The 12775-nt window shown below is 50.6% G+C and overlaps 1 protein-coding gene across 1 annotated transcript; it reads left to right on the top strand.

Annotated features, from left to right (window-relative positions):
- Positions 1–5063: 5063 nt before the first annotated feature.
- Positions 5064–11362, top strand: LOC309653743 (nuclear RNA export factor 2-like; the record flags this gene model as incomplete). The annotated part of the gene is made up of 16 exons (XM_082478549.1): positions 5064–5105; positions 5222–5302; positions 5440–5509; positions 5656–5744; positions 5864–5971; positions 6159–6268; positions 7029–7051; positions 7667–7773; positions 8483–8551; positions 8635–8690; positions 8781–8918; positions 9025–9083; positions 9192–9307; positions 9403–9445; positions 10011–10083; positions 10622–11362. The coding sequence occupies 16 exons, from the start codon at positions 5064–5066 to the stop codon at positions 10791–10793; spliced, it is 1356 nt and encodes a 451-aa protein (XP_082334675.1). The 3' UTR covers positions 10794–11362.
- Positions 11363–12775: the final 1413 nt, after the last annotated feature.

Genomic DNA, 12775 nt, shown 5'->3' with positions numbered 1-12775 from the left:
AAGAAATACAACAACAATAGAAGAAAAGTAAATGAAACTAAGAGTTGGCTTTTTGTTAAAGCTACACAAAATTGACAAACGCCTTAGTTAGACTCACTAAGAAAAAAAAAATAGAAGACACTCAAATAATTAAAATCAGAAATGAAAGAGGGACATTACAACTGATACTACAGAAATTAAAAGGATTATTAGCGAATACTGTGAATAATTGTATGCCAACAAATTGGAAAACCTAGAAGAAATGGATAAAGTCCCCCAAACAGACAATCTAGCAAGACTGAATCGTAAAGAAATACATAATGAACAGATCGATTAATGAGGAAGGAGATTTAATCAGTTCTCAAATATCTCCCAGCAAAGTAAATCCCAGGACCACATGGCTTCACTGGATTATTCTATCAAGTACTTGACAAGGCGATGTCTGAGATTGCTTGTGTCTGAATCACCTTGATGAGGGAGGTCTCTAGCCCTGTTTAGGCACCCGACATAGTTGGTCAGCCGGGGGACTGCGGTAGCTGTTAGCTGGCCCCCTTCTACGCTTTCCCCTTGGCAACGTTATTTCTGAAGGAATGTGGGTTCTTGCAAATGACTCTGACTCTTCCTATACACCATACATAGACCACATGCCCTTACTGCTCCCTTTAAAATGTGAATTTTTCCCTTTCGTTGCTGGATTTTCCTGAAAACGAGTTGGTTGCCCGGCATTCTACAAAGGTCACCAATAAGGTTCCTCTTTGTTGTTGTTATTGTTGATGAGTATCATTATGAACTCCTGGCTTTTGAACATGTTGGTGGGCTTCAAACCATTGTTACGTGGTGTTGAGCAGAGGAGTGAAATGATTTGACTTGCGCTCTGCTGCTGGGTTGAAAGCAGACAGGTAAGGGAGCCAGGATGAAAGCAGAGGGGCCAGCTGGACAGCAGTACAGTCCAGGAGATAGATGTTGGTATCTTGGCCAGGGTGGTGGTAATGGAGGTGGTGAGAAGTGGCTGGCTTCTGAACATACTTTGAGAGAGGGGCCGAGAGAATTTCCTGACCAGTTGGATGTGGAGTGTGGGAGAAAGCACGCCAGGCCCCCTCCGAGGTTTGGGGACCGAGCAAGTGGCATTTGTGGGTCCAATGCCCTATCTGTGTTTACTTTCACTTCCAGTGCCACACAGGGAAAGTCCCAAGGTTGTGAGTAGCAGGACTGCCCTGACAGCGGGCCACACAGGGAAAGCAACGGCTCCCCAGAGGAGTTCATCTGAGGCCTGGTCGTAATCACTCCATCGTGGAGTGATCAGCCCTGGGCGGATCTTTACTCGTAAGCGTGCCCTGAGACAACATGGAATAGTTAATGTACAAAAGGCACAGCCCACAAACCTAGAGAGCCTTAAGTATTACAACCCAAAGGAAGCTGGTTTCTGACAGTGTAATTACCATAATCCTCCCTCCCCACAAGCCACTGGTATGATTATCTGCTGGTTCACTGTTTCAGTGGAATGTGTTAAAAATAAAATACCCTTAGTGAATCCACCTATGGGGAAGAGAATTCACAGGATCTTATTTCTGCAGGTGCCGAAAAACTTCCAAATCTTTTCCCATGGTGAATTAGATATGTTGGAGGGGTGAATAACAACACAACTCCTAGGAGTGAATATAATGTGAGGTATACCCAGAACACGTTCTCAGCGTGCCTGTGGGTTCAGTATCCAGTACAGTAGATGTCAGAGCAAAGAAAATGAACAAGAGCCAAAGAGAGGCCTTACAGAATGATGAAAGGATCAGGACACCAGGGAGACATAAAGATCCTAAATGTGTACGCACCAATCAACGGACCCTCAAAGTACATGAAGCAAAAACTGATGGAGCTGAAAGGAGAAAGAGCCAGATCTGTAATTATAGTGGGGGCCTTCCACACCCACCTCCCTCTTAGTAAGTGACAGAATTACTAGAGAGAAAATCAGCAAGGATATAGGAGACCTGAATAACACAGGAAACTAATGAGATCTTCATGACATAAATAGAACACTCCGCCCACCAACAGCAGAGTACAGGTTTTTCCCCGAGGGTCTCTGTAACATTCACCAAGTTAGACCATCTCCTCGACCATCAGACAAGCCTCAGTAAATTCAAAAAGAACTGAGGGACTTCCCTGGTGGTGCGGTGGTTAAGAATCCGCCTGCCAGTGCAGGGGACACAAGTTTGAGCCCTGGTCAGGAAGATCCCATATGCTGCGTAGCAGCTCAGCCCGTGCGCCTCAACTACAGAGCCCGCGTGCCACAATTACCAAAGGCCGCGCGCCTAGAGCCCATGCTCCGCAACAAGATAAGCCGCCGCAAACAGAAGCCCATGCACCGCAACGAAGAGTAGCCCCTGCTAGCCGCAAGCAGAGAAAGCCCGTGTGCAGCAACAAAGACCCAATGCAGTCAGAAATAAAGAAATACATTTATTTATTTATTTATTTTAAAGAAATTCACATTCTTTTATTTATTTATTTATTTATTTATGACTGTGTTGAGTCCTCGTTTCTGTGCGAGGGCTTTCCCCAGTTGCGGCAAGTGGGGACCACTCTTCATCGCGGTGCGCAGGCCTCTCACCATCGTGGCCTCTCCCGCTGCGGAGCACAGGCCCCAGACACGCAGGCTCAGTAATTGTGGCTCACGGGCCCAGTTGCTCCGTGGCATGTGGGATCTTCCCAGACCAGGGCTCGAACCCGTGTCCCCTGCATTGGCAGGCAGACTCTCAACCACTGCGCCACCAGGGAAGCGCAATAAATTTATTTTTAAAAAATAAAAATAAAAGAAGAATTGAAATCTCCCAGAGTGTATTCCCTGGCCACGACGGAATCAAATTAGAAACCAGTAATAGAAAACAAAAAGGAGAATCCCTAAACACTTGGAAATGGTGGTTGACACATCATTCCAGGTTATCATTCACACCCTTGTTATAGAAGAGCTGAAGTGAGGAAGAGTTGCCTGCTGAGCTGAAAGGCATTTCAGGCTGGCCCAAAAGAGAGCTCACCCTGGCTCTTTCAAACAGAGTATTGTTCAGGGCAAGGCTGGAGGGAGGGAGCCAGTTCAGGAGGCTGTGACATCAGTGCCACCTGACATTAAAGCTCCTAGTGCACTGGCAAAGGAAGTCCAGCTAGCTTGCTGGTTGTTAGTGGAATCGGTGTGGTGGCTGATTGGATGTGGGAAGCACGAGAGAGGTATTGGTGTGGTTGTTGGAAGGTCCTGAGAGAAGGCAGGATTCGGGTGCCTTCCTGGTACATATATGACTGGTGTCCAGTCTAACCCATGGACGCATACACCTCGGATCCTTATCAGTCCTGCTCCACTGTGTTAAAAGTTTCAACGCAGTTGTCCTCTCCTCCCTCCTCCTTCTCCTCCCTCTTTCTCCTCCTTGTCCTCCTCTTCCTCATCCTGCTCCTCCTCGATTCTTCCCCTGATGGTGCCATCTGTCGGATAAGGCTGTCCTCTCTGCACAGGCAGAAGAGTGTCCTTTCTGAGGTTTGTGGGATTGGTCCCTTAGGCCAGGTTGGCACTGTGCCTGCCCTACCATCCTGTTAGCCTAAGACATGGTATGTGGTAAGTGCACCACAGATGTGTCTTCAAACCTGTATTTTTGTTCCTCTTTTCAGAATACAGTGATGGTGGTAGACCACCTCAAGGAAGAAAGAAAGGTTGTAGTTCTTTCCCAGGTAATTCTGGCAAGAGGAGCCCTCATTATGAACACGGTGGGGGTGAGCCTCAGCCCTCACACCTCCAGGAGGATGATGGAAACGTGGTGAAGAGGGATGTCCAGGAGGACCCCGAAGTAAGACAGTAAGTGACCAGGCAGCAGGGTTTGTACACAGCAGCCCCTGGGACTATGCGCCTCTCTCACTCTCCGTGGACTTGTTTTTCTTCTGTCACTGCAAAACTGAAGCATGCTAGAAGTGAAATAATGGTTGAGCAATCCTAATTGTAGTGCTGGTGTCAAAGAGACGAGGGTGTACAGAAGACTTTCTTAGCACGTATGGCCACTCACCCTCCTTCTCTCCACATCCCCCCTGCAGCTCTCCCTGTACCATCCGAGGCAATGAGAGGACAGTGAGATGGCACAGTGAAGGCCACATGCATATGACTGTGTGGGGAAACAGAAAACCTCTGGAGAGAGAAATGCAGGAGAACACACAAGATGGAACCCCAGGGAGCTGGTTCAGGGTCACCGTGAGTATCCTGAAAAATGTATGGAATGTGCAAGAGAGAAAAGTCAGGGGGAGTTGTGTTGGTCTCATGTAGAGATGCTGGTTTATTTCACTGGGGACAGCTTGTAATCTGTCCTTTTCATGACCAGGAGTTAACAATCTTGTTCATCTAAGGGCAGATTCAGAGAAGCAGTGTAAAGGGAACAGGCTGACTGTGAGGAGAACGGAGGAGCCTGTCTCAGAGCAAAGATGGAAACTACTGCCAAGGATATGGAGCAACTCCACATTGGAGGTCTCAGTTTGGCAAGCTGAGTGTGGGAGATGGAGGGTCGAGCCTCTGGAGACCTTGTCTGAGGGGCAAGCAGTGTCTGCACTGGGTAGGATCTCCTGGAAATTTATAAAAGGAAGATCATCTCTGACACCTTGATTATTTGGAAGAGAGTTTGACTGGAGAGAAAGAGTATTTAGGAAATCCATATTACACACACCCATAAGAAATCATGCCAGTGGTCCCTTCTTTAGAAACCCTGTCAAGCTCAGTAGAAGGCCGGAAAAGAACAGGAAAAGGTTCGTCCTCCAGCCTAAATTCCCTGTTGTCTGTCCTCTCTCCCATCCCTTCTTTTCATCCTAGATTCCTTATGGGGTAAAGTATGACAGGACATGGCTAATGAACTCAATCCAGAGCCATTGCAGTGTCCCCTTCACTCCAGTGGACGTAAGAGAGGATGCCGAAGCCAGACGCGTGGGCACAGGGAAGGGGGAGAGAGAGACCTGGTTCAGCAGGGTCTGTTGGCTTCTGATACTATTGCTGTTGCATTCAATCCCTGTAGTTCCACTTTATGAAAAATGGGGCTCGGTTCTTTGTCCAAGAAGCTAGCACTGCCTCTGCATTAATGGATGTCAGCAACAAGATTTGTGACGAGGAGAGCCGAAAGGTGTGTGTTGCGGGCATTTCCTGTACCTCATCCTGAGGAAGGAGTACAGGCCAGGGGCTGGTTGTCTTCTTTGGAACTAGAGTTCCTGGTGCTTACCCCACCTCTTCTTCCTGCAGATACCTGTGTTTGTCAGGCCCTCCGCTGCTCCCTACTCTGTGCGGGATAAGTTGAAGCCAGAAGAAATGGAGCAGCTAAAAGTAATGCAGACTCAAGGCATTTTGTGTGCCAGCGCTCAGACCCACCTCTCCTTCCTCCAGCCCCCGTCCCCCTCGACCCTGATTTCCCTGCCACCACCAAAGCCTCAGAGCGGCTCTCTCCATCTCTCTCTCCGCAGCTGACCTTGAGCAAACGATTTGATGTCTCCCAGCAAGCTCTTGACCTCCGGAGGCTCTGCGATGACCCTGGTACGGCTGACAGCAGTAATTCTAGGGTGGGCGAGGGCAGAGGGGTCTTCCTGGAGGGAGACTTAGGGATGGTAACGTGGGGAGGGGCTGGTGCTGGCCCCAGACCCCACTCAGCCATCTGATTCCCTCCCATCTCCTTCCTGAAGACTTGTTGGGCCATGATATTGATATAATTCTGAATCGAAGAAACTGCATGGCTGCCACCCTGCAGATCATCAAAAAGAATTTCCCTGAGGTGAGGCTGTAGGCCCAGTGCTGGTATTAGGGTAGGGGGTGGAAGAGATGGGGTGGAGGGCAGATTCGTCTCCAAGGTCCTAGATAGTAACCTTCACTCTACCTCTTCTTGCCCCAAAGCTGTTGTCCTTGAACTTGAGCAGCAGCAAACTGTACCAGCTGGATGGCCTGTCTGATATTATACAGATGGCCCCCACGGTCAAGATCCTGAACCTCTCCAAAAATGAGGTGAGAAGAGGGAGCCAGATCAAAGTTGGGTTGAGAGTAGGGGAGGGGGCGTGTTAGTGGCCATCAGAGTGATGACAGGAGGCAGGTGAAGGTACCTGTGGGGGAGGGAGGGGGCTGGGGGTGCAGAGATCCGGATGTCCCTCTTTCCCTGGGATTCCTTTTCCCACTTCCGCCCCATATTTCTCAGCTGAAGTCTGTGTCGGAGTTGAGCAAGATTAAAGGGCTGAAGCTTGAAGAGCTGTGGCTGCAAGGGAACCCATTGTGTGGCACCTTCCCAAACCAGTCCACCTATGTAAGGTCAGTGTGAACACCCTGTCACCCTTCCTGGTGACCTTCACCCATGGGAGCCTAGACTATCTGTGACAGTGCCCCTTTGCCAAAGGTGGCAGCCCTGGTCTTCTGGGAGGATCACAGGCCCCACCTTCTGCTCTCTGTGTGCCTATCACCGGTGAGGAGTTTCCTTCCCCTGACCTGCTCACCTCTGCAGGGGCTCTGGGGTCTGTTTCCAGCTCTCTGCGCCCAGCTATATTCCGCCAAGGCCTCCCAAGAGTGTGCCGCAGGAAGCAGGGCTTCTCCTCCTCACCAGGACCAGGAGCGACCAGCCTTGATCCAGATGCTGGCGCCCTGGACTGAGAAGGGTCCTCCAGTCCAGGGCCTCTTGCTGAGAGAAGCCTTCCTTCTTCGTGCTGAGATGGCGTTTGCCTTCCCCGTTCTGAGAGGGGCCCTCTTCCCCTTCCTCCAAAGGGGTCCCCCCTCGTCTCCCAGGTTGACATGGGGGCTTTCCTGCGCCATGCTGAGGGCTGAGGCCGTGGGTGGCGGCTGTCATGACATTCATTCTGCTGGCCCAATGCCAGGAGCTGGACCCTCCTTGGGAAAAAGCAGGGCTCCTTGAGTCAAGGGGCCAGACGTGGGCCCCCGCCAGTGATCAGAGGGCTTCCTGAGGCAGGAGTGGAAGGCAGAGGGCAGAGGTGGTAGAGGAGACAGAAGGACAGGGCTCTCAGGGGCACTTCCCATCCCTCCCTGCACACGTCACATCATCCCATCTGGTCCTTCACAGGAGCCCTGGGCAGACTGAGACAGGTACGATTCCTCAGATAAAGAACGAACTCAGACAGGTGCAGGGGTCATCAGGAGAGAAGACGGTGATCATAAGACTGGGCCACGGATCCTCAGCCCCATACTGAGCTGGGACCTGACCCTTTCCTCATTCTGGGGGAGATGTGCCCCCATGGCGGCCCTGTTTCCCATGCCCAAGTCTGGCTGAACTCACACAGGTGACAAAGTTTCAACCAGCATCCAGTGGGGCCCCAGCCCAACATGTGCATATTTTCCATTCCTACCTGGTGTGTGTGGGTGATTCTGGGGCAGGTGAAGAGCCGCAACAGGGGCGTCATTTCCCCTTTCTTCTCTCTTCTTCCCTGACCCCGACCACGGGAGAGCTTCTTTCCCTTCCCTTTGTTTTCTCTCTCTCCCTTGTCTCTGTGCCCCTATGTCTGTCTCATCTCTCCCCTCCTACCTTCACTCCCTTTCTGCCTTCATCCCCTCCATCTCCCTCCCTGAGCCCCACCTCACTCACCTCCCTGGCCCAGCATCCTGGGCCATCCCTGGGGGGTGTCTGGGTCTTGCCAGAGTGCTGGACCCCCAGTGAGGTAGCAGAGCCCCGGGCTCCCACCCCATTCCCTCTTCTCCCCACAGCCTTCAGTGGGGCCCTGGAGGAAGGAAGGGAGGAGAAGGAAGCCCTGCAGTATGGGTTTGAAATGCTGCTCCCTGTGGCACTGGAGAAGGGAGTGCGAGTAGTCTGGGTGGGAGCTACCCAGGCGAAGGAGAGAAAGGGAGGGAGGGAAGGAATATTAAAGTGAAGGTATTGAGAGAGATGAGGAGACAGTGCCTTTCAGACAGTAAGATGACAGATGCTCAGTGCTCAACAGGGAAGTGGACCGAAAACCCTTAAAATCAGAAGCAGAGGTGGGCAAAGGGCGCTGCTGGATGGGCCAGAACACACTGATCTCTGTTGATGGTATTACTGTTTTAACTCGAAGCATTGCAACCTTGAACGATTAACCACTTCTTCTCTATTTTTGGTTTTGGACAGGGCCATCAGAGAATGTTTCCCGAAGTTGTTACGCCTGGTAAGTGCCTACGTAAATCATTGTCTCTTACGAATGTCGGTGGCCTCTGCACCTGCCCTCAAGCCCTTTGGGTCTTGCCTAGATCACATATTAGCATCAGAACCTTAACCATTTTGGGGGACATGGACTCCTGAAAATGACATGGATAGACTTGCTGGAAAAATACCCATAAATACACACAAGCACACACACAAGTTGCACATAACCCTAGAGACTTCCAGGACCTCATGATGAAGACATCCAGTGTAAGCTTTCCCATGGAATTTCCAGGGCCCTTTCACACCTGACCTCTGACCCTCACCCTCCTGGGCCCATCCTTTTCCCGGATCATCCAGGGCCACTCCCCTGGTCTCCACTCCTGACTTCCTCTTCCCTTCTCCAGGATGGCCAGGAGTTACCGTCACCAGTTACCGTTGATGTTGACACTCCCTGCGTATTAAAGCCCTGCAAGGTGAGGAAGAGGATCAAACGACATTTGGGGTGTTGCAGGGAGGCTTTATCCACTGCATAGTCTCAAATGCCATTTGATTCCAGGGCAGCTACTTTGGATCTGATAAGCTGAAGAGACAAGTCCTGCAATTCCTGCAGCAGTAAGTACCTCTGGGAAGCTGAACAAGGGTGGGAAGGCGAGGACAGGTGAGGCCACCTAAGCACAGGTCTGCTCAGGGGAGTTTCCACAGAGATAGACTGTCCTCATTGCTCCCGCTCAGGTTCTACTTGATCCATGACTATGGAGACCGACGGGGTCTCGTGGCTTTTTATCACGAGGAGGCCTGCTTCTCCCTGACCATTCCCTTCCACCCCGAGGACCCAGCCCCGTGAGTATCACAGCACAGGCTCTGCTCCTGGGCTGTGTGGCTCCCCAGCAGACACAGGCCAGTTCCTGCAAACACCCACCACCCACTGTTGCTCTTTGTCTCCTAGAAGCAGCTTGTGCAAGTACTTCAAGGACAGTAGGAATATGAAGAAGCTCACGGACCCCCGTGAGTGTGTGATGGGAAGACTGGGTGGGAAAGGGCGGTGAAGGGGTCAATCATAGGGCCCAGGGCGTGGCAGCCCCTGACCTTCGCTCGCTTCCCCTCCCCTCACAGACCTGCGGGTCCAGCTGCTGAAGCACACAAATCGTGTCATTGTGCACACCCTCTGTGTGTTGCCCAAGACTCAGCATGACTTCATCTCCTTCGTGGTGGACACGTGGTTCCAGACGGTGAGTGCCTGCTTCCTCCCTCGGGCGGGCCCAGGAAGCCGCAGGTGGGTAGGAGGTGCAGGTGGTGACTGGGCGCCTGGGCTCTTCCCTTTCAGGAAACGATGCTCTGCTTCTCTGTCAGCGGGCTGTTCGAGGAAGGTGAGTGTGTGTAGATCCCCACCCCAGATGCCCCACTGCTGCCTCCCCCAGGCCAGGCTCACTCCCAGAACCACCCAGCTTCCCTGACCCCTTCCCTTCCCTTCCCCTCCCCTCCCCTCCCCTTCCCCACTGTGTTCTCCAGCCCTCAGGCTTCCCACAGACAATCCAGGTCTGAGCTGTGTCCATGCCTGTCTGCCCTGCACACCCTGGGCGTTGGGGACACAGGCTGCGGAGTTTGGTGGCTCTCATCCCAGATACTCACTCTGAGAACTTGGGCCGTTACTTAACCTCTCAGTTTCCTCATTTGCAAAATGGGGTGGTAGTATCCACCTCTTGGGCGGCTGTGAAAAACGCATCCCGTGAACCTGTGTAGTGGTTGTCAGGGGCCCTGTCACTGGGCGCAGACTGCTCCTAGAGTTGCCCTCCCGATTCCCGACACCCTGGCCCCCGTGAACAAATGCCCTCTCAGCATGAGTGTGAAGTCACAGCCTGACTGGGGACCGCCGTGTGAGCGTGTACAGCACGTGCGGCTCTAAGGGATACTGTTGTTTGTTTGCTGTTGAAGTGGAAGGAAGTTCTCAGGACTGCGTGCGTGCCTTCACCCGGACCTTCATCGCTAACCCTGCCAGCTACTCCAGGTGAGAGCCCTGTTGTGGGCGGGAATGCCCATCCCCGCCTGCGCTCAGGGGCGTGGGAATGTGGTGGCGAAGACCTTAGGTTTACTCGGTATTGTGGAAAGCCAGCAGGGAGATCCCAGGAGCAGTCTAGCCTAGTGGTTAAGAAGAGCATGGGCTCTGGAATCGGCCTATGCGTTCTCTCCTTGACCCAACACTCACTCGCTGTGTGACCTTGGTCAAGTCACATGACCTCTCTGTGACTCAGTGTCTTCTTCCGAGAATGGGAATCAGAGCGTCCACCCCTTGGGCTGTGGTAAAGGGTAAATGCAAAATTGCCCCTGGGTTGGGGATAAGCCTATAAATCGAGTGACGGTGGTGGACAGTCTCTCCAAAGGTGGGCTCTGTGGGGAGGGCCAGAGGTACCAGTCAAGGAACCTGGGAGACAGACACAGGAGGGGCGTGGAAGGAATCTGGTTGCTGAGTGCCAGTGGGAGCAGAGTCAATATTGGGGGTGTGGGTGTCCATCCAGACGTTGTCTGAGGGCCCATTTTTCCTTCAGTCTGTGCATCGTGAATGACGAGCTGTTTGTGAGGGACGCCAGCCCCAGTGAGACCCAGAGTGTGTTCTCCATCCCAGCGCCTACGCCCACCTCCAGCTCCATGCACACCCTCTCCCAGGAGCAGCAGGACATCATGCAGGCGTCCTCCACCCCACCTGAGGTGAACCTCTAGTGGAATCAGAAGTGAGTGCTGGGTTTGCGTGGGCATAGGAGGGAGCTGCGAGGAGTAGAGGAGTGATTAATGGGAACTTGGAGCTAATTTGTTGTCCTTGTTTATTTCAGTCATTTTTAATCTGAGCATTTCATTCGTGTTACATATGAAACTAGTTATTTTGAGCAGCCTTGTATTATTTTTATTAATTTCATGGATGCTGCTTCTGTATTAATAGACAGTTGGGTGTTCAGGAGTGTGCATGAGGTTCATTCCACTGTATATGTCACAGTATATGTGGAGGGGGAAAAAATCATTACCCCAAAACATACTTCCCAAAGGTAACCGTTGAATGTTTTCATCTTCATCATATCTTCCTGTAAGTTTGCTTATGTAGGTGTTTACATATTTATTATGCACGTTTATATATTTCTATATTTATCTACAGAAAATGAGGTCTCATCATGAGAGAGAGAGAGAGAGAGAGAGAGAGAGAGAGAGAGAGAGAAGGAAATAGAGAGGCAGAGACAAAGAGAAAGAGAGGCTTTTGGCTGAATGGGGAAGAGGGGTCCAAAGAGGGATTATTTAATCTTCAATGCCTTGAAACTTGAGCAAGTTGACAGCTAATGTGAAGGAGCCATCTCAGCTCATTTTTAACTCTTAAATTTGCCCATATATTAATTTTCCTTCTTATCTTATTTCTACTACAGAGCTAATGAGACACCTCAAATGGAACAGTATAAATTTTAAGCCCAATATATATTTAGTTATTAGTGAATGAAAGAATGGACAATTGTATTTCAATGAAATGGTAGTACGTTTTAGGTTTTTGTCTCACAGGGAGGCAGCAGATGGTTGAAACTGTGGTGTGACTTGGCTGGATGACGCATGAACTGAGGACCCCTGCACTGTTGAATGGGAGACAGGTCTAGAATTTTCCTATAAACGTATTAACATGCGGAGCAGTCCAGGAGCAGCAGTTAGGCAAACACCACAGCTTGCTGCCCTGGTGCCACCTCTCACTGAGCTCACCAGGTGAATCAAAGGCAAGCCTGTCTTCCCAGCGTGGGGAACTGGATTAGGGTCTGCTCAGAGGCACGATGTTGGGCAGCTCTTAGGAGCTTCTGAGTCTCCCAAGAAACTAGAGATCCTTCTGTCTTTAAAACTTCGAACTCAAGGCATACCAGAGAGAGATTTGCTTCCTTCATAAAGATATCGATATTCTCATTAGGAGAAACAATGAGAAACACCTTTCCATAATGCCTGCCTTAGCCCCAGGTTTTCTCATTCACCCCTCAGGACAGCTCTGTGTTAAAGATGAGTCCCATTTCACAGATGACAAAGCTCCTCCTCATATAGCTTCTATCACCTATCCAGATAAGTGGGAGTTTGGGAATGAGGTTCCATCCCTCGCCCTCTCTAGAGGACAATGGAGCAGCCTCCCTTTTAGACAGTGGGCTTCTAGGGCTGGAGAAATGGTCATTTTGTTCTCCCCTGATATAACAGGCCCAAGGGGTACTCCCTCAAAACCCCTATTGATGAATATGATAGTGCACATACATGTGCACATGCATTCATTAACTTGGAAAAGCATTCATTGTGCTCAATTTCATGGGGGAGATAAAGTAGAACCAAGTGGAATTGACAGCATATCTCCGTGTGTGTGTGTGTTTGTGTGTGTGTATCGATGGGCTGTGTATAGGAAATGTATAAAGTCATTAGTGATAAAAGTACAATATGTCAGGTAAAAATGTGGAGATGACATACCTCTGAGAGGCAGGCACTTCCTTCTTTACCACAGAGTCCCCCTTCCTTAGTGTGCAGGACAACTTTTTTTTGTTTTTAACATCTTTATTGGAGTATAATTGCTTTACAACGTTGTGTTAGTTTCTGCTGTATAACAAAGTGAATCAGGTATATGTATATATATATCCCCATATCGCCTCCCTCTTGCGTCTCCCTCCCACCCTCCGTAACCCACCCCTCTAGGTGGTCACCAAGCA

The sequence above is a fragment of the Balaenoptera physalus genome (genome assembly GCF_965194825.1).
Source record: "Balaenoptera physalus genome assembly, contig: HAP1_SCAFFOLD_1069, whole genome shotgun sequence".
NCBI classification, from domain to species: Eukaryota; Metazoa; Chordata; class Mammalia; order Artiodactyla; family Balaenopteridae; genus Balaenoptera; species Balaenoptera physalus.
This window is presented reverse-complemented; position numbering and strand designations above follow the sequence as displayed.